The sequence below is a fragment of the Cervus elaphus genome, chromosome 5 (genome assembly GCF_910594005.1).
Source record: "Cervus elaphus chromosome 5, mCerEla1.1, whole genome shotgun sequence".
In the NCBI taxonomy this organism is placed as follows: Eukaryota; Metazoa; Chordata; class Mammalia; order Artiodactyla; family Cervidae; genus Cervus; species Cervus elaphus.
This window is the reverse complement of record NC_057819.1, coordinates 26,994,103-27,022,064: the sequence shown is the minus strand read 5'-3', so window position 1 is coordinate 27,022,064 and position 27,962 is coordinate 26,994,103. Positions and strand designations below refer to the sequence as shown.

General features: G+C 44.8%; 1 protein-coding gene across 5 annotated transcripts in view; it reads right to left on the bottom strand.

The window, feature by feature from the left end:
- The window catches only part of LOC122694014 (splicing factor SWAP), a 79,227-nt gene that overhangs the window by 27,447 nt on the left and 23,818 nt on the right, over positions 1-27,962 (bottom strand). For 4 of the 5 annotated variants that reach the window (XM_043902131.1, XM_043902128.1, XM_043902129.1 and 1 more), the window contains exons 8-13: positions 15,479-15,719; positions 14,382-14,513; positions 13,706-13,799; positions 12,793-12,964; positions 5,935-6,165; positions 4,637-4,827 (exon numbers count right to left, since the gene is read on the bottom strand). In XM_043902131.1, coding sequence (XP_043758066.1) covers positions 4,637-4,827; positions 5,935-6,165; positions 12,793-12,964; positions 13,706-13,799; positions 14,382-14,513; positions 15,479-15,719 — 1,061 coding nt within the window. The remainder of the gene's footprint in view (positions 1-4,636; positions 4,828-5,934; positions 6,166-12,792; positions 12,965-13,705; positions 13,800-14,381; positions 14,514-15,478; positions 15,720-27,962) is intronic. The other variant, XM_043902130.1, reaches the window with a different exon arrangement.

Below are 27,962 nucleotides of genomic sequence, written 5' to 3'. Positions count from 1 at the left end.
CAGACCTGCCTGCGCCTCCTCCACAGACCCTTCGACGCAGGGTTGCAGGCATTATCACTGCCTGCACGGGCTTTACCGGCCTCCCCCACAGGTGAGTCTCTGGGCCTCCTCACTACTCTGTCACCTCTCCAAATGATCCAGGTTCCTCACAGTCCTGGTGCCACCTCTGCTGTCCTGGGGGCCCGGGTCCCTCATCCACACACTCAGAGCTACTCTGCACCTTACAGGGCCGACGTGGTAGAAATGTTCACATGTAGATGCCAACCACATAAAAGCGACTGGCCATGAGAAACAGGTTTCTAATTCATACCCCAAAGCTCCCTGAATTATCACAGAGGTTCAGCAAACATGGGTTCATTTTTGTTCCTCTTTTCTTTTCAAACTCTTGCTGGACCTTAAACCTGGCAGGATCATTAACCTGAAAAAAGTTACTGCATCTAAACAATGTACCGAAGTCGGTTGTCACCATGTAAATGATGCGATGATTCAACAGGGACTTGATTCAAAACTTGTGATTTCTCTTCATTTTGAATTAACAGTGCACGTGTGCATGGACACACACACACAAAATGGGATGGTATATACACAGATTTCTAAGTACTACTTATGAACAGGTTTTTATATATTTTATATAATGTTTAAACATTTAACATACTAGTATCTGTCCACATCAATAAATACATTTCAAGACATCCTTAAAAGTTATACCTAAACATAAAATCACCTCTCCTAACAAACAGACCAATGGAACTGAACAGATAAGAATGTAAAAATAGAGCAAACCCAAGTGGGAATTTAGTATACAATAAAGGGAGCCCTTTACACTAGTGGGAAAAGACGTGTGATTTAGTGGCTTGTGTTGTGCCTAGCTGTATGCTCCTCAAAGTGAAATAAATTCCCAGTGGTGCAGGTTAAAAGACAAAAAGAAACTGTTGGTAATGCTGATGACACAGAGCTAACACAAAAACAGCAGAGACAGAGACAGTCAGCCAGGAGAAAAGCAGAGGCCATGGAGGGTGTTCTCAGCAGAACAGAAAGGCCGTGAAACCTGTGAAAAAAGTTACTCAATGTCCCCTATAATTAAAATATGTATTTAAACCAAACAGATAATGTATTTTCCCACCTATCAGACCAAGAATTAAGGTGGATGATAACCGATGCTGGCAGGGAGGCAACAAAGTTATATTCATACACAAGGGAGACAAACAAAACAAAAACATCCCCCGCCCCGCCCAGAACTGCCATAATCGTTGTAGGGCCTAATTCAATGGTAAATTAAAAATCGGAAATGTAATAAACAATTCCACAGTCAGGGATGTACTCTGTGGGCACACTCAACCTCACTGCGCGCACAAGTCACAGGAGCCGCCAGCCAGTAAAACCCCGAGCAGGGCCCACACTTGAGGGCAGGAGGGGCGAACAGCGCACCGCGCATGCAGGTGGGCCTGAGGTAAGGGCTCGTGTGTCAAGGCCTGACGGCCACGCATCCAGGGAACAGCGACCCAGTGTTTATCACACACCAAGCATCACTCTGACATTGGTATAGCAGGATCTCTGGAGTCTGAAAAAAATCAAGACGCCAGAAAAATGCATAGGGCACAGTCCTTGTAATATTCTATACATACAGGACTTACTTCCCTGGTGGTCCAGTGGCTAAGACTCCATGCTCCCAATGCAGCGGACCTGGGTTTGACTCCCGGTTGGGGAACTAGATCCCACATGCCACAACTAAGAGTTTGCATGCCACAACTAAAGATCCTGTGGGTCGAAACTAAGACTGAAGATCCTGAATGCTGTAGCTAAGACCTGATGCAGCCAAATAAATAATATTTAAAAAAATCTATATGTAGGTAAGTAGGATGGTGGGTACCAGAGGCTGGGGAAGGGGAGTGGGGAGTTGGTGTTTAATGGGGACAGTTTCCGTTTGGGGAGATGAAAACGTTTTCAAGAGAGATGGTGGCGATGGTTGCATAACAACATAAATGTACTTGATGCCACTGAACTGTATCCTTAAAAAGGGTTAAAACAGTAAAAGACTTACTCTTCATTTTACACCTCTCTTGAGCATTTGAACTTATAAACCACATGTATGTACTGCTTTTATACAAAGCAAAGTAAAAACAGAAAGTGCCTCTCAGGCAGATAAGCTGCAAGGTGCCAGGTTTTGAGCGACCCCATTCGGCCCTACGTGAGTCTGCTCAAAACGGAGCTGTGGTGTGTCTATTCCCACTGGGCTGACACCCCCGAGCTCCAAGTCCCCTGGACACTAAGATCATACACCTGAGCAGTGGGGTCGGACACGTCAGCATGTGTGTCAAGTGCACAGGAAATGGACAACAGAGTCAGGGCCACCTGTCTTCAGAAGCTGCTTTAGACTGAAAATATTTTCAAGTGTGAATCTCATTTATGATAGCTGCCAATTTAATTCAGGTATTTTGTTTCAAAGTCATTAAAGATATCTATCACCACCTGCAAGTACTGTTAACATTTTTGTTGAAATAGTTTAGTAGCAGTAGTCTTTCCCACTAGATGTCCAGGAAGATCGACCCAATGATTTAAACATGAAGCGTAAGCACTCATTTCTAAGGTATTACAGATTTAAAACACAGGCTTGAAAAGAACACAGTGGGGAGATGCCACAAAAAAGACAAACAGGATAAGAACCTAAGTCTCAGGCTATTCTGTGTTTATAAGGAAGCGATTCTGGTACCTGTGACAATACCGGCAGTACAGCAGACAGAAAAACTGAATTAACGATGAATGACTCTGGCTGTGATTGACTTTGCATTTAGACACAATTTTATTAGAAAATATAGATGTACCCATGTAGAATAATTGATGAAAGTATCTATGTATGTGGATAACTTTTAATTAAGTTCTTTATTCACTGCCCAAGTGACATCCAAACAATAAGGAAAATGAAAATAGCCACTCACACCCCTCCCGTGGAGGCAGTTCCCTGGCTTCCTAAGTTCCCTGCCCTGGTGCTATATGAAAAAATCTTACAGCTGCAACCATAAAAGTGGAGCTGCTCCATATCCCGCCTCTTCCTCCTTTTACATCTAAAGCAGTCTCAGTCGCTGCCGGTTTCAGTCCTGCACTGGTCCAGAGGTCCTCCCAAAGCTGCGCCATGACCGAGGGTGCCTTCCTGGGCATGCCTGTTTTTGGCCCGGCTGGCAGCAGCAAGGCCCTCCCCAAGGGGGGAATGGACGAATCTGAAGCTGCCATGTAAGCTGGCCCTCGCTGCTCCTCAGTCTGATCCAGCTATTATTTTTGAGGCCTCCTGCCAGATTTGAATTTCAGACTGATTCCTGAGGTGACAAAGCTGATTTGACCTTCAATACAATGCTGAAAAATGCTGCTTTCCATGGAGAACCAAATAAACCTGCAGCTACATGCAGCAAAAATCAGTTGTGAATAATGGCCCTAGACTCTTAGAAATGTCAACATAATTAAAGTAAAAGGCGCACAGGACCCATTCTACATTACAGGGGAAAGACAGCTGCAAAAGACATTTCGGAGACACCTGGCAGAGTTGCGCAAGCCCTGCTCTGAGCAGTCCAAGCCCCCCTCCACAGTCTTCTGAAGGGAGGAAATGGGCCAGGGGGCTAAGTTCTGGTCCTACAGCTTAGGAGAGAGTTGTGAGGCTCCAATCTCACAACTCATCTTAAGAAAAGAGGACAGTGACCATATCTTATCTCACTTTTCTTTTAACTGAAGTGCTGATAGTAACCTAGATCCCTGAGTAAGACTCTAACCCTAAGTGTGAGCTCAAGGGCTGCTGCGACGGCAGGAGTATCAGTGCTCTGGCGGGTCTGTCCAGGCCTGAGGCGGGTGCCTCAGAGGCGAAGTTCTTCTGTTGCTCCTGCAAGGTCGCCACAAAGCCCAGGCTCCCAACCTGGGCCCAGAGGCCTGGACTCTGACACTGCACCTGGAACGTGGTGTGTGTGTGTGCGCATTCTGGGAGTTTTCATCAGACTCTTGCTGACCCCAGCTATACAGTACAGGCAGACCTCATTTTCACAGATACTATGGTTTGTTTTTTCCCAAATTGTTGGAATTCACAGATACCGTGTTTTTTTTTTCTTTTTACAAACTGCAGGTTTGTGGCACCTCTGTGTCGAGCAAGTCTATTGAGGCCATCTTCCCAACAGCATCTGCTTACTTCACATCTGTGTCACAGTCTGGTAATTCTCACATTATTTCAAACCTTTTTCATTATTTGATCTGTGATCAGCGATGTTAATACTGCAAAAAGGTTACGACTTGCTAAAGGCTCAGATGATGGCTGGCATTTTTGGGCATCAAAGGACTTTTAAATTAAGGTATGTATTTATCTTTCAGGCATATGTGCTTGCTCACTTTAGAGACTACGGTATAGTGTAACATAACTGTTACACACACGGGGAAACCAAGAAATGTGCATGCCTCACTTTGCTGCCAGATCTGGAACTGAACTCCCTGGTCCCGCCACAGTCTGCCTGGACAAGCGCCCCATCCCACCGGGGAGAGGCACACAGGCTGCCCACAGCCTTCATGCAGCTCCGAGAGCTGTGAGGCTGCAGGGTTCACACACAGGTACTTCTAGCAATGGTGCTTGGCTCAGAGCACCGAAGTGGATCCTTTTTAAACTCACCTCTACGCTGAAAGGACTCTCTTCAACTTTCCCGACTTCTGCTTCTGGCAGAGGATTTTTTAAGGTCTGTAAAAATAAAGCAGCTTTTCTTTTACGTTCTGCTTGGAGCTGTTTCTCCTTTGATTCCTTAGACGCTTGGGCCAGCTTTTCCCTGGCAGCAGCTGCCAGTCGATCCTCCAATTTTTGCTTGGCTTAAGGAATAAACAAAGAAAAAAGATGTTTAGAGCAAATGGTATTTTATAAATACCTTGCTGTCTTAATTTACATGGGCAGTAGCACAGTCATGAGACACATACAATGCAGTTACTTTAAAACATGAACATGATACTGATTTCAGGAAAGGTCAACAAATCAGGCAAACAGATTTCTGAGAGAATTAGTTTATAATGCTTATTATTAGTACTTTCCATAAATTTACTTTCAAACTCAAAGTCAGAAAGCTGATGGAGTTCCATAGCAGTGAAACCTGGAATGATGAGACTCTTGGAATGGTTCTCATATACAAGTGCCCAAACAGCCATACCAGGCAATGAACACTCTGTGAAAAGTGTTTTATGCCAAATGAACCGACACACTGTTGAGTTCACACGCAGTAAATGCAGATTTAGAGACACAGGCATGAACACACGTGTGCCGGGGAGAGGAACTACAGCACATCGCAAGTTCCAGGGCCTCCTGTGGTTAAAGAGTTACCTTTTATCAATGCTGGGTGATCTGTCTGTGTATACACAGAAAAAGCAATTCACGAAACCAGTTAAGGACTGTTAACGACTTTAGTTAGAGAAGAATAGCACTTATTTTGAAAGAAGGGTAGAACTCGACAAGACATTCCCCACAACACTGCTGGTCATGCGTCAGAGGCGAGTGGTGGCCACACTGTGACCCATGAAGATGAGCCGCAGTCTGAAAACCAGCAGGGGCCCCAGCCCCTTCAAGGGTTCGATGGTTCTGTAGGGAGAGGCCTCACAGAAGGGCACCTGCTGGCTCAGAACATTAACCCGAGCTGGGAACACGGGCTGAGCATTTGCCCCAAGGCTGCCATTAAAGCACTTTCGGCAACTCTCAGCTCCTCCTCGGTAAACAAATCGCCGAGGGCACTGCATCTGAACTTAATGAACAGCAGTGCTCCTCACTTGACTGAGAGCTTCTCAGCTGAACAAAAACATCACACAACTCCCCAGTGGTTCCGATTCCAAAGGCTGGAGACTCTACAGTCGGCAGTCCCGTATTTTTGGCTTAGTAGGTTAATCTTGTATGTACATACTTTTCTTTTAAGAAGTTTAAAACATTTGACAAACCTTGCTTTGCTTCTAGCTCCTCCTGGGTAAGTTGAGGCCGCTTCTCCTCAACAACTACACAGGGTGGGGCAACTGCCGGGTTAGTGTTTGTAGCACTACTAGAGCTTTCTTGGCCTTCTTTGCTTTCTTCATCATCATCACTGTCATCATCTAGCTTAACACGATTTTTTTCCAGGGGAAGTAGATCATTTTCTTTGGCCTTGATTGCAAAGCTTATTGGAGCAAATGAAGCTATTGAGAAAAGGTGAAAATGGTAATACATTTTTAAGTAACTGAAAGCACAGAGCAAAAATCTCGGCCCCACCATTCACATGAGCATCAGTTGGTGGGAGCAACGTCTCGAGTGGAGCCACATCTTACGCAGACGGAGGGTCCGGGGGCAGCAGGTAGTGCCCATGATGTCAGAGGGCCTTTACAAGGATGTCACACACCCCAGGCCAGATGCAGGGCACTAAAGCACTGGCTCCAACTCGGGCCACGTCAGGACGCACAGACTGAGTGCCAGCTGCGGTCATCGCAGGGCCAAATGGTCAATTTTTGTGGATGTTTTCCTTCTTTTTCTGGGCTCAGCACATAGCTGAGTTTCCGTAAGTAAGCATATGATGCGACTCCACTATTAAAAGTTACTTCTAAAAAAAATCATAACTATATAAAATAAACTTTTTTTCTTTTTTTTTTTACAAAAGCAAGATAATCTATTCCTTTATTCAGCAAACATTTGACTGGGTGCCTACTTTGTGCCAGGCATTATGTCAAACTATTCTCTGAACCTGTAAGACAATTTTAAACCTAGGTAACAAAAATTTAGGTGGTTCAATTTTTTCTCTCCTAGAATATTTGGAATTTTTAATTTAAGAGAAATACAAAGGCCCAAAAGGAAACAATCTTCTTCCCCTTCCCCCCATCCACTTAACACTCACTCACTGGGTCCCTTCTTCCTCAGAGACTATGGTAAATGGCTCCTAACAACACCTAATTGGTTGTAATAAGATACTTTATTTTAAAAACCATGTGTTATTACTGGTGAAAGCTATTCAAGTAAACCACAATGAAGGGCTATTTTAAGTGCAGCACCAAGGAGCTAACTCTAAGGAGCAAGTGGATCTGGGTTAACAAATGCAGGTTCTGTCTGAAGCGGCTGGGGTTGTGAGGGTGAGCTCACTCAGCTGACCCCCAAGGCATCCCCACTTTCAGCATTTTATGGTTCCAAATCCGTGTGTGACTTGAAGCAGGCAAATAACCCGATCACTGAAATATAATCATCTCTCGTCAATCATCACCTCAAGCTACAAAGCACACCCCAAGATGTTCAATGTTGGTAAAGTGGGCTTCCCTGATGGCTCAGATGGTAAAGAATCTGCCCGCAATGCAGGAGACCTGGGTTTGACCCCCAGGTCAGGAAGATCCTCTGGAGAAGGGAATGGCTACCCACTCCAGTATTCTTGCCTGGAGAATTCCATGGACAGAGGAGCCTGGAGGGCTACAGTCCATGGGGTGGCAAAGAGTCAGACACGACTGAGCGACTAACGCACACACAAAGTGCTAAGTCAGAGTCAAAGGGGGCAAAATCAGTCTGTGTTGATTATGCAACGCTATGCACTTGGACTGTGCAGGGTGATGCACCTTCCTAATAACCCCCCAGACAAAGAACACGGGAGGAAAAATACACTTTGTTGGGAGAGTCAATATTAATCATTTTACTGCGGTTATGTTAAGAACAGCCCTTATCTTTTGGAGATACATGCACTCATGCCAATGGATAAAATGCCATGATGTTGGGATCTGCTGCAGAATATCCTGGGGGTAGGCTGGACTGAGTCTATAGATAAAATCAGTCCGTGCTGGCCATGGGAGCTGGACGCTCAGGGCTGCATGTGTGTGTGGTGACTATTTCACCAGGCTCTGTTTTTGTACTTGTTTGAAATTTTTTCATAAGAAAAAAGTATCATAACATTAACCCTGTATTACCTCTAGGTCTCTTTAATAAATCATAGTCAAAGAAACATGTCAATATAAAAGAAAAGCTCAGTTAAATGTTAAAATTACTCACGTTAACTTGGGGCTAAAGTACTACATCACAAAACAACTTTAAAACAATTACTCCCTATCTTCAGGCCTCCAAACTAAAATAAATTCAGCCAACAAATACATTAAAAGGAAAACTTCTGGAACACAGCTTAATGCATGCCAACAACATGCATATACTTTAAAGTGACTTAAAAGAGAACTGACTAATGTGCAGTCTACACGCCTCACCTCACTTCACATGTGTGACCCCATGAAGAGACAGAAATGATCAGGCCTCCCCATTTACAGATAAGGAAACTGAGGTTTAAAAAGGTGAAGTAACTTTCCAAATGTAGCTCAGCCTGAAAGCAGGCGATTAGGAATTACTTCCTTTGCAGAATTATTCAATTATACAACTATTGCTTCTACATGGAAGCTTATTTGCAAGTCACATCACAACATGTGAAGAGCACTTCTTACAGCCTTCAGTTTCCTGTTGTGTTAGGATGAAGCCCAGGCTCCTGGCCACCTCTCCCACTATGTTCTGGGCCAGCCCTGTCCTCTGCCTGGAGCTGTCGCCCTCTTTTGCACGCCTGGCTTTCTTCCTTGGCTCTTCTCAAATGAAGCCTCTCCTCAGATAGGGCCTGCTGGTCTCTTCTCCTTCAGGCCACTCTTCACAGTTTGTACTGTGTGTGTGGTCTGCTCACCTGGAGCCTGGAACAGGCAAGGACTGCAGCACTAATGTGGCCCGCACCGACTCTCAGGAAACACTTGTGAGTGAACCCACAGTGTCCGGCCCTTTGCCTTCCACATCAGATATGCTTCCTTTCTTAAGGTCATTAATAACTTTTAACTTCTATGGTAAAATATATTCTCAGTGGGAAATTGTGAAAACACAGGTGAACAAAATGAAAGACCAACTGCAATTCGGATATGGGAAAGAAATGATCTGAATATTATCAGTGGATGGTTCCGAGGCACAAACATGTGCATGTGCACAAATACAGGAAAATGGGACCGCGCTTTACAGTTTTTAGCCCACTTATTATTTCCACTTAACAAGAGATGCTTTTCCATATAAGAAGTGTAGACATCTTTCCATGTCAACATATATCATTTTAATAAATGGCAGTCATATTCTTGGTATGGACATGCCAGTTTATTTCAGTCTCCCACAGCTGTTTCCAATTTTTTATTTTTGAAAGCTCACGAGCCTTGTGATGAACACCTGGCGGAGACAGCCTGGGGAACCAGCCATTTCCAGGAGCGGGAGGGCGTCTGTATTTAGAGGTGGGTCTCCACCGTCAGGCTCCCTCCTTTAGAGAGGCCTTACCAACAACACTCCACGGACGGTGTGTGAGGGCCCAGCCGCCCACACCCTCTCTATTACTTTCTAACTTACCAAAGTCGAGGCAAAGAACAGTCTCTTGTCAGTGAAAATATATTTTAAAAATCTGTTCACGTACCACCTGTTTTTCTTTTGTGAACTATCTTTTCATGCCCTTTGTTTCTCTACTGCAGTGACTTTTCTTATTGATTCACAAGAGCTCTTCCTATAGTAAGGATCTTGACCTTTTATCTTCTGTTATTATTAGCAATCACTGCTGTCCTGACATTTGTCTTTCAACTCTATGCGGGCCCAGCTCCCGTCAGACCTATTAATCTTTATCATTTACGGCTTTAATTCTTAGGCAGTCTTTCCAACTCTAAGACTAGGAAAAAACTATCTAATTTTCTTCTCCCTTTATGGTTCTAGTTTCTGCATTTAAACACTTTGGAATCATTATTATTGTCAGGTGGGGTGTAATAGTCTAATTTTTTTCAAATGGAGAGCCTGTTTTTCCAACATCAATTATTGTCATACTAGGGAAGCTGTCTCATAAGCATCTTGGGAAATGTGGGTGTTGTTCCAGCACCTGTCTGGTGCTAACACTGGCTGTACTGGGAGGTTTTCTGGTGGGGTGCCACACTGGGAATTCTGCAAGGAACCCCACCTGCCCACACTTGCTCTTAATGCCCTTCCGAACCTGCTTCCATCTGAGAAGCTAACACCTGGGCTACCCAGGGCTCCTGGCCTGCACATTCCTAGGCTTTGTGGGGCTAAGGCACTGGGGCTCGAGAGCTTTTGAACTTTTGATCTTTGGGCTCTGGAGGAGCTTAAATCACAAATTACCTTGACCTTGACTTTGTCCTGGCCTGCCTGCTTTTAGAGGTATTTCATTGACCAATGTTTTCTAAATTCTTTTAGGCCTACAGATCTATTTGACTGCCTCTCTGGAGATCATTTTACCACTTCATACTTTTTTAGACAATTTTATCATTTATTTTCAAAATTTTCAAATTTAGTTATACATATTGTTTCTCTGTACTTAAAAACAAGTTTTTTCCTTTCTTTTTTTTTTTTCATTATGTTGTGCATTTGCTTTCTTTTCTACACTGTATTAAACTTGCACAATGATGAAAAGTTTTACTGGTCTTTTATTATTTCCTCACTGATTTCTGCCTTCTTTAGTGATTTTCCTTTTCTGCTTTCCTTACATGCATTTTTTAGTTTCTTCCTAGGTTCTTGAGTTGAATGCTTGGTTTGTTTTTATTTTTTATCAACACAAGCATAAGAAGTTATAGGTTTTTAAGTTTTCACTGCATTTGATAATTTTTTGATAATAGTCTTGTTTTCACTTTCTTTGACTATTTCAGGGCATTGTCACATCTGTAAACTCTGCTCCAGCATTTAGAATATTTTGCATTCAGAATCTGATACACCTGAATTCCCTGGCATTTAATGCTATAGATACATGTCTAATGTGCCAGCCTGCTTTCTCCCCCCTGTGGAGGACAACCTATTTTCCTATCTAGATGGCTTTTCTTCCATCTTTATTCTTTTCCTTGGAAATCTGAGGAAAATTCTGAACTTGTTTTCTCATCCAATCTGATTCTGAGTGCTTTATTATATTTTAAGAATTGGCAATCTTTTTCTAAATCTTTTCCAGATGTTGGATTATCAGTTACACTAACTTTACAGTACCTTTTAATTCTGTGAGAATAGAAATCAGAGAGTAAAAGAGTTTTCCTATAACTTAGTAACTTCTTCCAAGGGCTCAGATGCATGTCCTTCTGAACTCTTGCCTCTCTGCAGGTGCAGTGACCTGTCTCGGGCAGGGTGGGTTCTGTCAGACACCTGCAGCTCTCAGGCGTCTCAGGCTCAGAGAGTGCGAGGAGGTAAGCACGGTTTCACCTGCTGAATTACCGGGCACTCACAGGAGAGTGGAGGGTGCCCCATGGTGGGCAGTAACCTTGGCTGAGGGGATGACCAACTGCACCGGATCAAACCCTGACAGGGCCCGGCTGCGCTCAGATGATCCTGGTGTTCTGATCTTTGTGGCCTGCTCCCTTCTTTGGTTGACAGTGGGTTCCCTGGGGGTCACTGCCACTGACTCCAAAATGTCTGGCTTGTCCCTATGAACTAAAGTCCAGGTGGGCTGGCTTGCCTTTCTTAAGCATGTTCCCCCAGCTTTTGAGCAGTAACCAATCCCACCCTCCCTTTTAAATTTTTAATGGAAGGATAATTGCTTTATTAGTAACGGTTTTTACTCTCTACTTGCTACATTCCTCTGGCTATTCCAATGAGAGTCTGAAGACAGCTGGGAGGGGTGAGAGAAGAAACACGTATGCTCAGGGAACCTCCTGTATTGAGAGGCTTATAGACGCTTTCCTGCTCTCCTAAATCACGGGTTTCCTAGTTATTCACTTGGGTCATTTTGGTTACTCTTGATCACCACCTATCAGAAAAGGCATCTCTGTGCACAGAAAAGGCCCTGCTGCGATCCTGGCCCATCCTGCTCCACCCTGCACCCCCTCTGCCTTCCTCTCACCCTAGCACTCGCTGCAGCGCCCCTCCTGCACTTGAGGCCATCAGTTCCTCTAAATCTCCCACGTGGCTTCTCTGCTTCACACGCTCACCACATGGGGCAAAGAGACTCCTCTGATCTAAGATGTAAGGTGTTCTGCCCCTGATGGGAGCCCCAGGGCCCACTAGGAGGGCAGACCCCCATGAAGTGGCTGAGGCTACCTTGGTGGGTATGCCCCACTTGACACCCGAGTCATTTGGACCGCTTCCCATCTCTGAACCTGCCATGCATCTCAGATGGCACCGCCCGTGCCTAGGGGTGAGCCTCTATTTCTGGGAGTCCCTTTCCCTCTGCATGCCCTTTCTTGTTCCCACTTGGTGGAATTCACTGCTTCTTCACATGTTCTATCACAAAGGGTTCTCTGCTAATGCGCCTGTGTCAACTGTTCTTCTTTCTATATGTCTGTCCTGGTAGATGAAAAACTCCTCCCAAGAACATAAAGGGAAACTGGAACGGAGTGAAAGCAATATTGCCTGGTAGAGACCCTCAAGGGACCTGCCTTAACATATAAAGAAAACTAATTCCATTGGCACAACAGTCTGCATGTAGTTTCACAAGTCCAAGGGGGTACAAAACATTATTTGAAAAATTCTAAACACTTCCATTAACCCTAACATGAGAATAGTCTGTTAAAACAAATGTATACCTAAGATGAGTTTGTATCCAAATGACCCCAAATTCAAAATCAAGAAAGTATTGGATTGGCCAAAAAGCTTGTTCAGGTTTTTCCATAAGATAGAACAGGAAAACCTGAACAAACTTGTTGGCTAACCCATATAAGCAAGTTTCATTATAGCAACTTAAAAGGGGCAGCCATTCCCTCCTGTCCTATGGTTGAAGGCAGCTGACCATAAGTGGTCTAGCGCTCTTCCTTGCTAATTTAAAGTGACACCTACGAGGTACAAGATCAAGAATGGAACTCTCGGTAGCGAGGGCAGCATACCTTTCACAAGCTTCCCGTCTGGGACGGCTCTGCTGGACGATGCCTCTTTCTTCCCCGAGGAGACACCTTTTCCCCCGGCGTCGGCTGCATCTTCAGACACACTATCTTCCCCAACGTCACTCGGCTTTTCAGGAGCAGACTCTGCAGGAGTCTCTTCCGGTGCTGACACCGCCTGCAGAGGTTAAACATGACTCTGAATTGCTCACCGGAAATGACACAGGATTTGTCAGGAAACAGACACAGTGTATGTATATTTCATGGGACGACAGCACTGCTATGTTACTGCCCAAGTAACATTAAGGAACATACTTTCTAACTCAGATTTACTATTTTCTGACAGAACAGACTGAAAGGAGGAGTGGAAGGTATTTCCCCTCTAACACCGTTTTGGGAACAAATGCCCACTACTTCTGTGGAAATGGATCACTGAGAACACATTTAGAACACCAAATTATGCCTGGCACCTAAGTCCATTTTCTTCAGTTTGAGCAGTCAGAGATAAAAACCTGAGGGAATCCAGTGACATGTTCTCTACCAAAACAGGTTTTAAAAAACATCAGGGTGTCCATGTAAATAAGGAGAGGAGAGGCAGAAGAAAGGATTATAAGGACAGTAAGAAATGCTTCCAACAGGTACCTAGGAATCAAGTGTGGGGCCGTTTGCAGGGAGGGAAGTTGTGAGGGGAGCTGCTAGCAGGCGGCCCTCCAAGACAATGGTGGGCAGCATCCTTGACTGGACAAATGATCATCAGTGAATTGTGAATGTGGTCAAAGGTTTTAACAGGTATAAAACAGAGAGGGAAGAAAGGTAAGTCAGTAAATGCAAGACATCCATTACACCTAAAAGCAAGTGTAAAATGTACAAGCCTTATTAGCACACATCTTGAGAATCAGACTGTTCTTCCCACACATACCTGTGCGTTCTCGCCCCCTTCTTTCTGGAGGAAGAACTGCTTCTTAAACTCGTAATAGGCATTATACTGGTGCCACGGCTGCAGGAACTCAAACCTAGGAACAGAGAAGGGATGAGGCATTCAATAAGACACGCTCGCTGCAACACCACAGCTCTGACCAACCACACCTGTTCTGACTTCACAGTGACTGACCCCCAGGATCTCAACAACCCCTTGTGGCAGCCACAACACCCCCCACACACTTTACAGACCCAGGAGACTGGGGCAGAGGGGGTCAGAGCGCTCATCCATGGTCACACAGATCACGCTGCAACCACAGCCTCCTGTTTTTACGTTACAATCTGAGCATGGAACATTATTTGATTAAAAACACAAGGTGAAGTGTGGGTCTAACTTTCACAGCAGATTCTTGAAAAGCATGAATTCCAGCCTTTTATTTTAGGCAGGTCCAATATTTTTTAAAAATGAAGCAAAACAAACTGAATAAATAAAAAATTGCAACAATAAAAAAGACCACCACCCCAACTCAAAGTAACTGAACAAGATGTACTTATCTAAACATAGGATTATATATATATACATATAATATATAAAGAATTATGTAGCTAGGTTAAAAAAAGAAGCTAAACTAAACCGCAAATACCATCCACCTACCCATACAAACTCCTTCACTCACCGTTGATCATTCTTGGCCCGAACGCTGGTCTCAAACTTAAGGCCGTTCCTGGCCACATACTCTGCCAACTTGTCAATCACAGGCTGGATGTCGGGGGGCGGGGGGATGATGGTAGCCACGGGAGCAAGTGCACTGCAAAGGAGAACAGGGTCACACCCACCGCACTAGGCCCTCCCCCAGGTCACTGGTCGGGGCAGCCGGCACAGTGGCTGGAGGACTTGCACTGTCTCAGTTCCCAAACAGGTAAGTTACACAGAGACAGGGAAGCTCTTATCTGAGATGACTGGGACTCCAGAAAACTAACCAAAGTCAATCCACTTGAAATAGGGACTGAAATATCATTGCTGATTGTGAAAATAGGGGTTTTACTCAAAGTGACACTTAAGGTCATGAAAACAGAATCATCTCCTCCCATTTCCCTCCAATTGCTAATTCTCAGAAGTAACCAAGAATAAACCAAGTGTGGATTTTTTTATCTTAAAAATGCTGGCTAGCATAATTCATCACCCATAGTTTCATCTTTGACTTTCTTAGCACGTTCAGAAACTGGGTCATTTCTACAAAAATACCCAAATGTTCTGTCAGGTTTCCTGTGCATCTTTTTAGCACGTTCCAGAGCCTCTTACGAAGTGCCTGCTCAACTGAGACACTCAAGAGTCCCCTCCACACAACCCCTGACAAGGGCTGGGGGTTTAGTCCCTACTGTGCTAGCTCTGTGAGTCAACGGTTTGCTGGGCTGATGGCCAGGTCCCAACAGTGTGGGAGAGATTCACTTGCATCAGCTTTATGAAATCCGGGTTTTTGGCAAATAACTGGACTCCATACTGACTATGCCCGGTACTGTCCACCTGAGATGGTGACACACGGGAAAGAACAGATGCCGGGGCTCAGGGGAGGGGTGTGGGATGCTAACAGGGAAGGAATTTTCTCAGTTGGTTAAATCTCACTGCTGTAAGTGCCTATGTCATGATCAACCCTGCAACGTGGGGACTTGGACAATAAATACTCAGATAACAGAGACCCTCTGTGCGACCCACATTGTAAAGAAGCCTAAACCAAGAACACACATGCTCCAGGTGGTCAGCAGGACAGCATACCTTGTGGTGATGGTGGTGGAGGTCACTCCACTGCTCGTCTCCGCCGTGGTTGGTGGGGGAGGTGGCGTGGTCCCTGGGGGGGGTGGGGCAGTGGCAGTCACTCCGGTGGAGCTGGACACGGCCACCCCGGCAGGCAGGGTGCTGTAGTAAGTGGCAACGTCAACCCCTGGAGGGGGAGGTGCCAGGCAGTAGGTGCCGTCGGGCAGCATGTAGTAGCTGTAGTACATGGCTGCCACCGTTGCTGTAAAGAGACACATTTTGAGGGCGTGAGAGTGGCAAATGATGGGCCAGTTGGCTACAATACACAATGCAGGGGGAAAGGGACACTTGCTCAAATGCAGTGTCCCTTCTGTCCAATGTCAACCATGTATTTTCTTTATTGTTCTGATATAAGAAAGGGTGCCCAGGGGACAACACAATTTGGAAGAACTGGACAACGTCCAGATACACACCCAGGAACGATGGAATCTGAACATGCACAGGGACATTCAGAGAAGCCCACTGCCTACACAAACTGCAGAATGGCAGATTAGGACAAACTCCCCCGTCCAGTACACCGGCTCCCCTCCCGGTGTGTCTTGTGAAGTGACCGTCTGAGGACTAAACCTTTCCACTGGCTTCCCTGTTTGACACCAACTCTCCACTCTTTACACTCTTTACTTTCCTCTTTTAAAAATTTGTCTTGGCATAAATCATTTTCTTAGGTCTCCCAAGGCAATAGACACAAAAGCAAAAACAAACAAATGCGACCCAATAAAACTTAATAAGCTTTTACACAACAAGGGAAACTATAAATGAAATGAAAAGACAACTCACAGGATGAGAGAAAGTATTTGCAGATAATGTGACCAACAAGGGCTTAATTTCCAAAATATACAAACAGTTCATATACCTCAATAACAAGAAAACAACCCACCAATCAAAAAATGGGGAGAAGACCCAAATAGACATTTCTCCAAGGAAGACACACAATGGCCAATAAGCACACAAAAAAGATGGTCAACACTGCTAATTATTAGGGCAATGCATTAAAAATACCAGGTATCAGCTCTCACTAGTCAGAATGGCCATGATGAAAAAGTCTACAAATAACAAATGATGCAGAGTGTATGAGAACAGGGAATCCTCCTACACTGTTGGTGGGAGTGTAAATTGGTGCTGCCACTATGGAGAACAGCATGGAGATTCCTTATTCCTTAAAAAACTAGAGCCACCCTATGATCCAGCAATTTCACTCCTGGGCTTACATCCAGAAAAAACACTAATTCTAAAAGACACGTACCCCAATGTTCAAAGCAGCACTATTTACAACAGCCAAGATATGGAAACAGCCTAAATGTCCATCGACAGATGAATGGATAAAGATGAGACATATATGTAAAATGGAATACTATTGTTTGTTAAGTCGTGCCTGACTCTTCTGTGACCCCATGGACTATAGCCTGCCAAGACTGCTCTGTCCATGAGATTTCCCAGGCAAGAATACTGGAGTGGTTGCCATTTCCTCCTCCAGGGGATCTTTCTGACCTAGGGATCAAATCTGTGTCTCCTGCACTGTGGGTGGATTCTGAAAACCCAACAGAATATTACTCATCCACACAAAAAAATGAAATAACGCCATTTGTAGCAACATGAACAGATCTGAGATTATTACTTAGTGAACTAAATCAGAACGAGAGACAGATATATTTGATATCATTTACATGCAGAGTGTAAATGGGCTTCCCTCATAGCTCAGTTGGTAAAGAATCTGCCTGCAATGCAGGAGACCCCGGTTCGATTCCTGGGTCAGGAAGACCCTCTGGAGAGGGGATAGGCTACCCATTCCAGTATTCTTGGGCTTCCCTTGTGGCTCAGCTGGTAAAGAATCCACCTGCAATGTGGGAGACCTGGGTTCAATCCCTGGGTTGGGAAGATCCCCTGGAGAAGGGAAAGGCTACCCACTCCAGTATTCTGGCCTGGAGTATTCTATGGATACAATCCATGGGGTAGCAAAGGGTGGGACATGACTGAGCGACTTTCACTTTCACATGCAGAATCCAAAATATGATACAAATGAACTTGTTTACAATAGAGAAACAGTCTCCCAGTCATAGAAAACAATACCAAAGAGGGAAGGAGACATAAATTAGGTGTCTGGGATTATCAGATACATACTGCTATATATAAAATAGATAAAACAACAAGGTCCTACTGTAGAGCACAGAGAACTATCCAGTATCTTTTAATAAACTATAACAGAACTGAATCTGAAAAAGAACATATATATAACAGATATAATAAATGAATCTGATACATAGCTCATAGACATACATGTATATACACGTATGTGTATGTTTAGTTGTTCAGTTGTGTACGACTCTTTGCAATCCCATGGACTAGCCCACAGGCTCCTCTGTCCATGGGGATTCTCCAGGCAAGAATACTGGAGTGGGTTGCCATGCCCTCCTCCAAGAGATCTTCCCAACCCAGGGATTGAACCCAAGTCTCCCACGTTGCAGGCAGATTCTTTACTGTCTGAGCCACCAGCGAAGCCCATATACATCTGTGTGTGTGTGTGTGTGTGTGTGTGTGTGTGTGTGTGTGTGTATAAAACGGAATCACTTTGATGTACAGCAGAAACTAACACAACACTGTAAATTAACTACACTTCAACAATAAACATACATTCGTCTTGGAAGTAAGTCATCTTGTCTACAAAGCTGTGCTGCTCTGTAGCCACTGTGTGTCCCCACCTCAGCACAGAGATGCACTGCAATTTACTCAAGAAGTCCTAATGGACACTGAGATCACTTTAGGGCTTTATTATTATAAACAGTGACGTACAATAATGTCTTCTACATTTTGCCCACACAGGCTAGTATCTGTAGGATACAGCCTATTTACAAATAAACAACAACAAAAAAAAACCAATAGAAATTCCTGTAAGTTTATTCTGTTTTTTTTTTTTTGGTGAGGGAAAAAAATTCAAAACCAGCAAAACCACAGAAGACCCAATGATCTAATTAAGCATTTAAATTTCTAATCCTGTTATAGATAAGCAACTGGTTCGGACTACAGAGATTTAATTCCTCTTCATTAGAGGATGGTGAAAGATTTTTCTAAGTAAGGAATTTTATTTTGATTTTCAATTAACTTACTTTAAGACAAAAACATTTACAAATAGCGAGAGCTATTCACAGCCCGTGGTGTCCAGCACTGTGGGCCACGCAGGGAAGACGCGGGCGGTGCAGCAGCTCCCCCCCTCTCTTAACAGCTGGACCAGAGCCCTGCCGTCCTCGGCTGGAAAGACTGCATGGTTCACATGCGCTGCGTGTGTATCCGCAGATGCTAATGACTTACTCTCTGTTAATTACACGTCTCAATTCCCAGGTTGTGACTCTCTGGCTTGATGCTGCACACCAACCACCATTCACGTTCACAATAATATTCCACATTTTCAGAGGAAGATGTGTGGCCTCAACATCCTCTCTACATGATCTTCAGCACAGAGACACTCAGACCACACCTCTGAAGGAAGGCGTGGGCAGAGATGAGACCACAAAGGGCTGGGGGTTGACGGAGGAAAGGAAGGTTTGCTCTCTGAGCCCAGCACTCAGGACACAGAGTTTGATGGGTGGACAAGCTGACAGGATGTTCACATACAAGCTTTTCCTAACCAAAGGAGGTATCTGAGTATGAAGAGAAGCCTCTGTGAGATAAACCATAACCCTGAAAAAGTGGAACTACGTTTCCCTTCACCCCCTTCAGATAATCAAGCTACCAGGGTCCTTCTTCTCACCCCTTGGGCAGAGCCACCACCACAGAAGAGGAGATGAGGCAGCATCAGCAGGACCGGAGTGTGCCCTGCCCCCCACCCCAACAGAGCACACGCCTGCGTATACTGGGGAGAGGGGACAGCAAGTGCTGTCCAAAATGTCACACCTCAAGGAAAGGACACTCCACATCCTGTTCCAGAGAGTTAGCCTCTTACCTGAAAACAAGTCAAAATACATTTTAAAAATGTAGCCATAACCAATGAAACAAATATGAAATAAAAAAGTCTGTAATTAAGTTTTAACTATATATTATGTAATTATAATTTAATGCATCCTTTATGTAATAGAAGTGAATAAATTATTTTCAAAACTGAGTAACATCCCTTAGAAAGTTTTGATATGAATATGCAGATTAACCATCAGTCTATACCTGAGCTACCCATCATATTAAATTAAAACAAAGGCTAAAAATAGGCCTGCCAGAGAAATGGCAGATGAACTCAAGAACTCACCCATTACAGACAACTAAAAACATGTGCTAAAATAAAGGAGAAATTTAAAATGCATAGCTGAGCTCACAAAGAAAAAAAGAATCCATCTCCAGGTGTGAAAATCAAAGCTTCCAAACCCGAAGGCATCTCTTAAGCCTTGGGCATGCTCAGCATGTGGGGATTCCCATGCTGGAAACGGGGCTCAGACTGCAAATCCTAGGGCCACCCCAGGATCCACTCTGAGGAGTCTTGCAGAGGACAGACACAGTGGAATCAGAAACCTAGGGACAACATGTTCGGGACGCCCTCTCACTTCTTACACAAGAACTCTGTGAGTCTCTTCCAATAAATTCTAATTATACCTTGCAAAGGTGAACAGGAATTTGAAAATCCCTGTACATCCAAAAATAACCCTGATGGCAATGAAACATCTGAGGCGTGGTGAGCTGAGAATGCAGACTTGCTTGCTGCAAGGTGCCTGCTGGGGCAATGCCACAGCTGAGGACTCAACACTGTGGCCAATTATGAGGCCGTTTCACCAAGCTTCTCTGTGCATGGAATGTCACAGATGAAAAGATTTTAGGGAAAAATTTGTTTCTGTTCTTTTCACCATAGACACTGAGGTCTGGGCAGATGTGACAGGGCCAGTCTCAGCACAGACCCACGCCTGTCCTGTCTCGCCCTCCAGTTTATGGTGAAGAGCACTGTGCCCCTCATTTCTGACCCTGGCACCTCCAAACCGTGTCTCCTGCCTGCTATGAAGTCCTTCCTAAGCTTTTTTTTTTACCTCCAACAAATTATAAACCCTGGTAGGATGTATAGAAAAGGGACCCCTTATACACTGTTGGTGGGAATGTAAATTAGTGCAACCACTGTAGCAAACAGCATGGAGGTTTCTCAAAAAACTAAAAATCAAATGAACATACATCTGAAAAAAAAAAAAAATACTAACCTGAAAAGATACATGCAACCCTAATTTTCATGGCTTTGTTTACAATAGCCAAGATATGGAAGCAACCTAAGTGTCTATCAGCAGATGAATGATAAAAGTAGTAGACTCACAGGGAGAACAAACTAGTGGTTAACAGTGGGGAGAGGGTAGGGGGGAGGGGCAAGACAAGGATTGGAGATTAACAAGAGGTACAAACTATAACGTATAAAACAAGTAACTGCGACTTTCCTGGTGGTCCTGTGGTTAAGAATCTACCTGCCACTACAGGGGACATGGGTTCAATCCCTGGTCTGGGAAGATCCCACAAACCGTGGGGCAACTAAGCCCATGTGCCAGAGAGCCTGTGCTCTATAACAAGAGAAGCCACTACAATGAGAAGTCTGAAGTCTGAGCACATATAACCTTTAAAAATTGTGAATCACTATGCTGAACACCTGCAACCTATAAAAAGCACTATACATCAACTATACTTCAATTAAGAAAAAAGCTTTTACCTCCACTACCACCTCCTGCCCCAGGAGGCCCTGCTCTGCCTCCTTGAACACACGTTGCTGGGGCTGTTCTCTGCAATCTGGGCTGCTGGCACAAAGGGCAGTGCCCAGCCACCTGCACAGCTCCCAGGACAGAGCTGGCACCAGAGGCGTGTGCAGAGTGAAGCCTGCTGACGGCAGGGCGCGTGTGCCTCCTAAAGACCCCTGGGCTGAGATGCTCTGCAAGATGAGAAGCTGGGCACCTGACGCCACGCCACAGCACTCGCTGAGGATGAGCACTTGCCCAGCGGGGCCTCACAGCCCTTTAAGTCCCTGAGACCCTTTAAAATGACCACCAACTACAGCACTTGTGTTTTTGTGTATAGCTCCCAACTCAGAAATTCTTCTAAGTTTTGACAATGCCTGGACCAGACAGAGGAAAGGACAGACAGAGGTCTGGTTCCTGGGAACTCACCACTGTGTCCCAGACTGAACTAGGGTGGGGGGGCGGGGGGTGAGGGAAGGTGCAGGGTCCCAAAGGGCCCCTGTGGTTCCGTTTCCCCCTGAGCTTCCATGACAGACAGCTCCTTACTAGGTCTGCTGTTGATCTCAGGATTTCCTGTGACTTTTCCAAAAGGGGATTGGGTTTTACCCCAAGTTAAATGTCGATATGATTTTAATAAAAATCACTGAGTACCACGAACACCTACTCCAAATAAACCCAAGAGAAATATTTCAGTGGGGGTCTACACTTTGCAAGGGCAGGTATAGTTGCATGGAAAAAATCAAGTTGCTTAAAAGCACCAGGCACATCCTTAAGTACTTCCTCCTTGATACTGTGTGTGCTTAGACAGCTGTGGAACCCAGGGTCACACAGACCTGCCTAATTACTTCAAAGCCCTTCTATTCAGTTGGCTTCTTGGAAAAATCAGAGCTAATTTACTGATATCTGTATGCAATCTTAAATCTCATATAAATAAACCCAACTCTCAGAAGAGAATGTCAGCACTGGAAGGGTTCTTGGAGATTAGAGACCTGGTGAGCAATACTTGCTGTCAATTCTGGAAGATAAACATGTGTTTGTATTAAGAATGAAAACAGCTTTCCCAAGTTCTTTGGAGAAATGAGTATATTCTTAAAAAATCGATCTACTCTATTCACATGAGAATGTGAAGAAGCAGTGCTGTGTTACCAGCTGAGCGGGCCTGGGCAGCAGCAGCTGCGCCCCCTCAAGGTCAGCGCCTGGCCCCCCAGCTTACATCCCAGGCTTTTCTAATAAGTTCAATGGCTTTAAATCCTATTTATACTTGCTGATTCCAGAACTGCCATCTCCAGCCCTGAGCTGAACTAGTACATTAAGTGCCTACTCAACACTTGCACTGGGACATCTCATAAACCTCACAGATGGACTGTGTCCAGAACAGGGTAGTCCCCACGCACGGGCACCTCCTGCTTCCTGCAGCTGAGTCAAGCCTCCTCCCACTGAGTCAGCCTGGCTTCCGTGGTCTCTCAGACCCACATCCGACTCCCCAGAATCAGATCTCTTCTGACTGCTGCCCCGGAAGCTCCAGGGCCCCCTTCCCCGACTAGACAGAGCCCCCCCGCCCACCCAGCCACGCTCCCCTTCTGGGAGGCACCTGCCGTCAAGGCCTCGGGGCCCTGAAAGCCGTGGCTCGAGGGCCCCCCGCCGGCTCCATCCGCCAGCACTGTGCACTCACTCCCCCAGGGCTCCTGTTCATTCTGTGATGCTCCGCGATGGAGGAGACGCTGTTATGGCTATCTCCAGCATCACTTGACCGCGATGCCAGCTTGTTCAATGACCGTATAAATCACAAGTGGAAAAGCAGGAACTGGAATGACACAGGGCAAAGGCTTCTAGGAGACAGAAGCCTGGAACCTTCTGAACTCTGAGGGGCAATATTCAACCCACAATTCTGGGTCCATCCAAATGACCTATCATGTTTGAGAGCAGTATCAGGACATTTTCAGACATTCAAGGATTAAAAAAAATCGGTCTTCCTGTGTACCCTTTCTTGGCAAACTACTGGAGGACGTGCTCCAGTAAAATATAGGAGTAAACAGACCAACCAGGAGAAAACAGCCCTAACACAGGAAAGCAATGCCTGGAAGTCACTGGAACACCGTGGGCTGCAGGCTGGGAACAGGGCCTGTCTAGACTGGTACCCAAGGCACACAGCTCAGAAACACAGCTGTCAGTCACCACAGTGCAGACCATGAATGCAACCACCGGTATCACAGAGGAGTTGCCGCAGCAGCAAACATGAAGCATCCAGTATCAAGACTCGCTTAGAAAGACGGGACCGTTAACAAGAGCCTGCATCACTCAATGTCTCTGCAAACTGGAGGCGAGGAAGTAAAAGCAGTGGCCTGGCTGACTGTCCTGGCACCTGATAGCTGGGGCTCCTCTGACAGAGATCAGGACAGAGAGACAGGTCCAAAACTTTGCAGAGGAACCGAACTGGTGCACAAGATTCATGAATAAGCTATTTCTGTATTGTTCCCTTTTGAATTTTGATTAGGAAACAGAGGTTGAAATATATTCAAGTTACAAAGTAGCCAAAACCAAAACTAAACGAGTAACATGAGCAAAATTTAGGGTACGAGAGCAGACTTCACAGGGGCACACAAGTGAGCCGAATCATCATTTGTCATAGCAAGAAAGACGTCAGAGAAAATCTAGAGCTGATAACAGTGCTATAAACGCATTATTCAGAGATATGAAAGAATCATCAAAAACTCGCAACAGAGCATTTATTATTTGACTTGAAAATATATGTATTACTTTGACTGGGACACTTTTAAAAATTCTTTTAATCAAAGAGATAAGTAATTTATCCTATTTGCCATAGTCTGAGCTCAGGTCAAAGAGTTCAGAGTTCAACATTATTCATTCTTCTCTTCAATGTATTACTTCATGGTTAGTCTTTCCTTTCTTCGGTCCATCCAGCCAATATTTACTACACAGGTCCTTGCATCAGAGAGGCACCTGAAGCTGGGGATCCAGCAGTACCCACGACAGACATATCCTACCCTCTGGGAACTTCTGTATGGCAAGTCAGAGTACGAAAGTAAACCAAGGAATAAACAAAGTAAGCTCCAGTTCTGACAAGGGTTATGGAAACATAGAACAGGGTATGTGAGAAGAGGATGAACTAGGGGAAAGGACACTGTGCAAGGCCAGGGAAGACCTGACCTGAGCAGTGAAAGCTCTGAGCAGGAGCATTTCAGGCCAATGAGGAGCCAGTGCAAAAGCCTTGTGGTCAGAACCCCCTTAGCACAGGAAGAAGAGTGTGACAGTGCAGGGCAAGGTGGAGAGCGGAGGCGAGTTTCCGGAATTTAAATGGCACGGGAAATCCAGAGGACGGTTTGAGTACAGAGGTGGCAGGGCAGCTTCCGCTGACCAGAGGAAGCAAAGGCTACGGGAAGGCTCACCAAGACTGATGGGGCTGCAACAGATGACGAGGCCACAGAGACAGTAGCATGTGTGGTGAGGAATGTCAGATTCGAAAGAGGCCCTGAATGTGATCCCCAAGGATGCGCAGCAAGATGTGGGAATTGGGAAGAGAAAACTGAGGTGACGCCTGATGTCCTAGCCTAAATGACGAAGTGCCCTCAAACAGGGACATGGGGGGGGGGGGGGCGCCAAGACGAGAGTCCTGCTCTGGATGCACTCAAGTTAGGGGGTGATGGTGAGGAGGCAGGTGCGGTGGGGGCTGGAAACACACAGACACTTCCTACCACAACAACACACTGTAAATGCTAGAGTCTTAACGAGGGCTATCATACTAATAAAAAAAAGAGTAAATAAGAATACTCATACTCAGGTAAAGTCTCTTAAGTAATTTTGGGATAGACCAAGGGCTGGTACATTTTTCCTATAGAAACACAGGTAGTAATTATGTTAGGGTCATGGATTAAGCAGCAACACCAAGGATACTATACAGGCACTTAACAGTGAGCAAAAACAAATTCCCACATATTTTTAAACTGTTGAAATTCAAAATATGGTAAAAATATTTGAGTGCAGGGGGGTTTTTTTGGGGGGGGGGAGGGGCACAGGTCCACTAGTGGGAAGAATAGAATTCCTTTTACGGGGTGAAACTTCCATTGAATCGGGGTTCACAGTGTCCCCATCACCAAGCTGACTGTAAAGCCTGTTCTTAGCTCATGGTCGCACACACAGGTGGTGGGCTGGATTCTGTCTGCAGGCTGTGGTGTGTCACCTGGGAGAGTGTCACACACCTAGCATTTTCTATTTACTCTGAAGCTAAAACACTTTCCCCTCCACAAATGGAATTTTTGTTTTAAAAAAGTCAACTGCAGATCTTACTTCCCTGACCAGGGATGGAACCCTCAGCCCCTGCAGTGGAAGCACAGAGTCTTAACCACTGGACTGCCAGGAAATTTCCCAGCCCAGTGTTCAAGGGGAAAAAAAAAACGCCAAACAAAAGAAGACCTGTTCTGCTGTCATCAAACTGGAAGAGGAAAATCTGAAGACCTCTGTAGTGACACTGAGAATATCTCACTTGCAAAGCCAGGAAACCACTCAAGGGAATCAGTTTTAGACATGTGAACATGTGACTCTGGAACTTAAAGGCCAGTGTTGAAAAGTAATTGCTCTATTTTTTGCACATACAAGTTATTTCTCAGGATGCCCTGTCTCCAACCATTACTTAAAGTCTTCATCAGTGACCCTCAAGCAAAATGATCTGAATATTTTATACTGTGTTTCGGTACTGGAGACAAGTTACATAAGAATGGATTCTGGAAAGTCTGGGTGGAGAAGGCAGGAGGCTCAAGTGTGTGACCAGGAGCCCAGGGTGAGGCAAGGCTGCGGGGGTGTGTGGGGTGACTTGGGGAAGGACATCTGCTCCAGAGCATTGTCAGGATCCCACAAGAGCGGAGAACGGAATCTCCAGAGGAGCTGCACTTGGGAGTGCAGACAAAGCATCTCAGGGCAGGTGTGAATGGTGTAGAGGAGGGGCGCTCGGTGCTGGAACTAGAGGTCTGGACAGAGCTGCCAGAATGAGCGGGGTGAGGGGTGAGGGGGGAGGTGACAAGGAAGAGGCACTGCAAAAGGAATCCAGCAAGGAACATGCCAACGTAGACAGCAAGGAACTGAGTCTGGAAGGAAACAGAACCCAAGCAATCTTTTGAGTTTTTGGGCCACAGACGAATCTGGAGAGACAGGAATTCAATCGAGCACAAAGAAAGGAAGTAAAGCAAGCAATGAGATGGAAGGGATCATGCTGAGCGGGGTCAGGAACCAGGCCTGTGTGTTTGCTTCAGCACAGCCTGGGAGAGCTCAGGATGGCTTTGCAGTTTCAAATGGTTCAAAAATAAAACCAAAAACCACCCGATGAAACAACATTTCATGATGCAAATATTCTATGAAATTCAAATTTCGGTGTCCCTAAATCAGGCTCTATCAGGCCCAGTCACACACCTCTGTTCCCAACAGTCAGTGCGGCTTTCACACTCCACCAGCAGCGGCTTCAGAGAGCGCTCAGTCACCACACTAGAAACACTTACATCTGGACCTTTACAGGAAAGGTTTGCAAACCTTGCTGATGAGCTTAGAAAACAAACTGAGGACGCAAACACCACTGCTATCAAGCTGGTACATTTTAAACTGTAAGGGACAGAACAGTCATCGTTGAAAAAAATCAAAGTAAGGAGAAGATGGGACAGGAGGTGGATGTGATCATGCTGAATGCCAAAGCGAAACTGAGATTAAAACAAAAAAGAGAAAAAGACAGACATGGAAGAAAAAGATGATCCAAAATAAGGAAGCTGGCATCTTTTAGAAGACGTTCAGAGGTACAAAATAATTTCCCTGAAATGAGAACAGAATCTTCAACTGAAAAGGGTATGCAATAAATTCCAGGAAAACTGAGGACTTCATTTAAGTTATTAAAATTTAAGAACAAAGAAAGAATTCTTAACATATCCAATCAGAAAAAGTAGGCTCTTAAGGGGTGAGGGTGGGGGGAGATGGAGCTGGTCACTCTCTTCCTTTTCACAGCAACACTCAGCAATGCTCCCAAGTTCCAAGCAAGTGTGAGTAAGTGAACTATTCTCAGCCAAGTTGCTATTTATGTCAAAGGGCAACACAGACGTTTTCAAACATGAGATCTCAGAGAACAGCACCCAGGAGCAACTAATGAAAACCAAACAACTAACCCACACAACTAGTCAGTGGCAAAAGTCAGCCAACCTAGGTTTCTCTGAGAGGAAGGACCATGTGAAATTCCAGTTTACAAAGATCTCAGAGAAAGAATACGCAACCCAAGAATTTTATACCCAGACAATTTTTCCTTTCTACACTAGGCTCAAAGGCAGGCACTTTTAAAGTACGTATGAAATAGAAACCTTGCAAAAACCCTACTTGTTTATGAAATTCTAATGACCAAGAAATGAATCAGATAAAGAACTCAAACAGAGATGCTCTGACAAAAAACCTAACCCAAAGAACTCAGAATAATCAACCAGGGAATTATGGTTACAGAACTGAACATAAATACCACTTTTAACTCTCACAATCTAAGCATATTTCTTTAATAAAAACAAAAAATGAGGAGTTAGGGAAGGGGTGAAGGGAAGGTATTTTAATGAGGACTTAATTTTCTCTAGTTTCTTAGTTGATTAATAATGTCTAAGACAAAAAATAAAAAGCTTAAGGAAAAAAAAAAAACATACCCTACAATTCCAACCTCTCTAATGTTCTCCTAACCTTTAAAACTGAATTCTTAGAAGAAACTTTTATCTGAAGTGCAGGAATTACTTCACTTT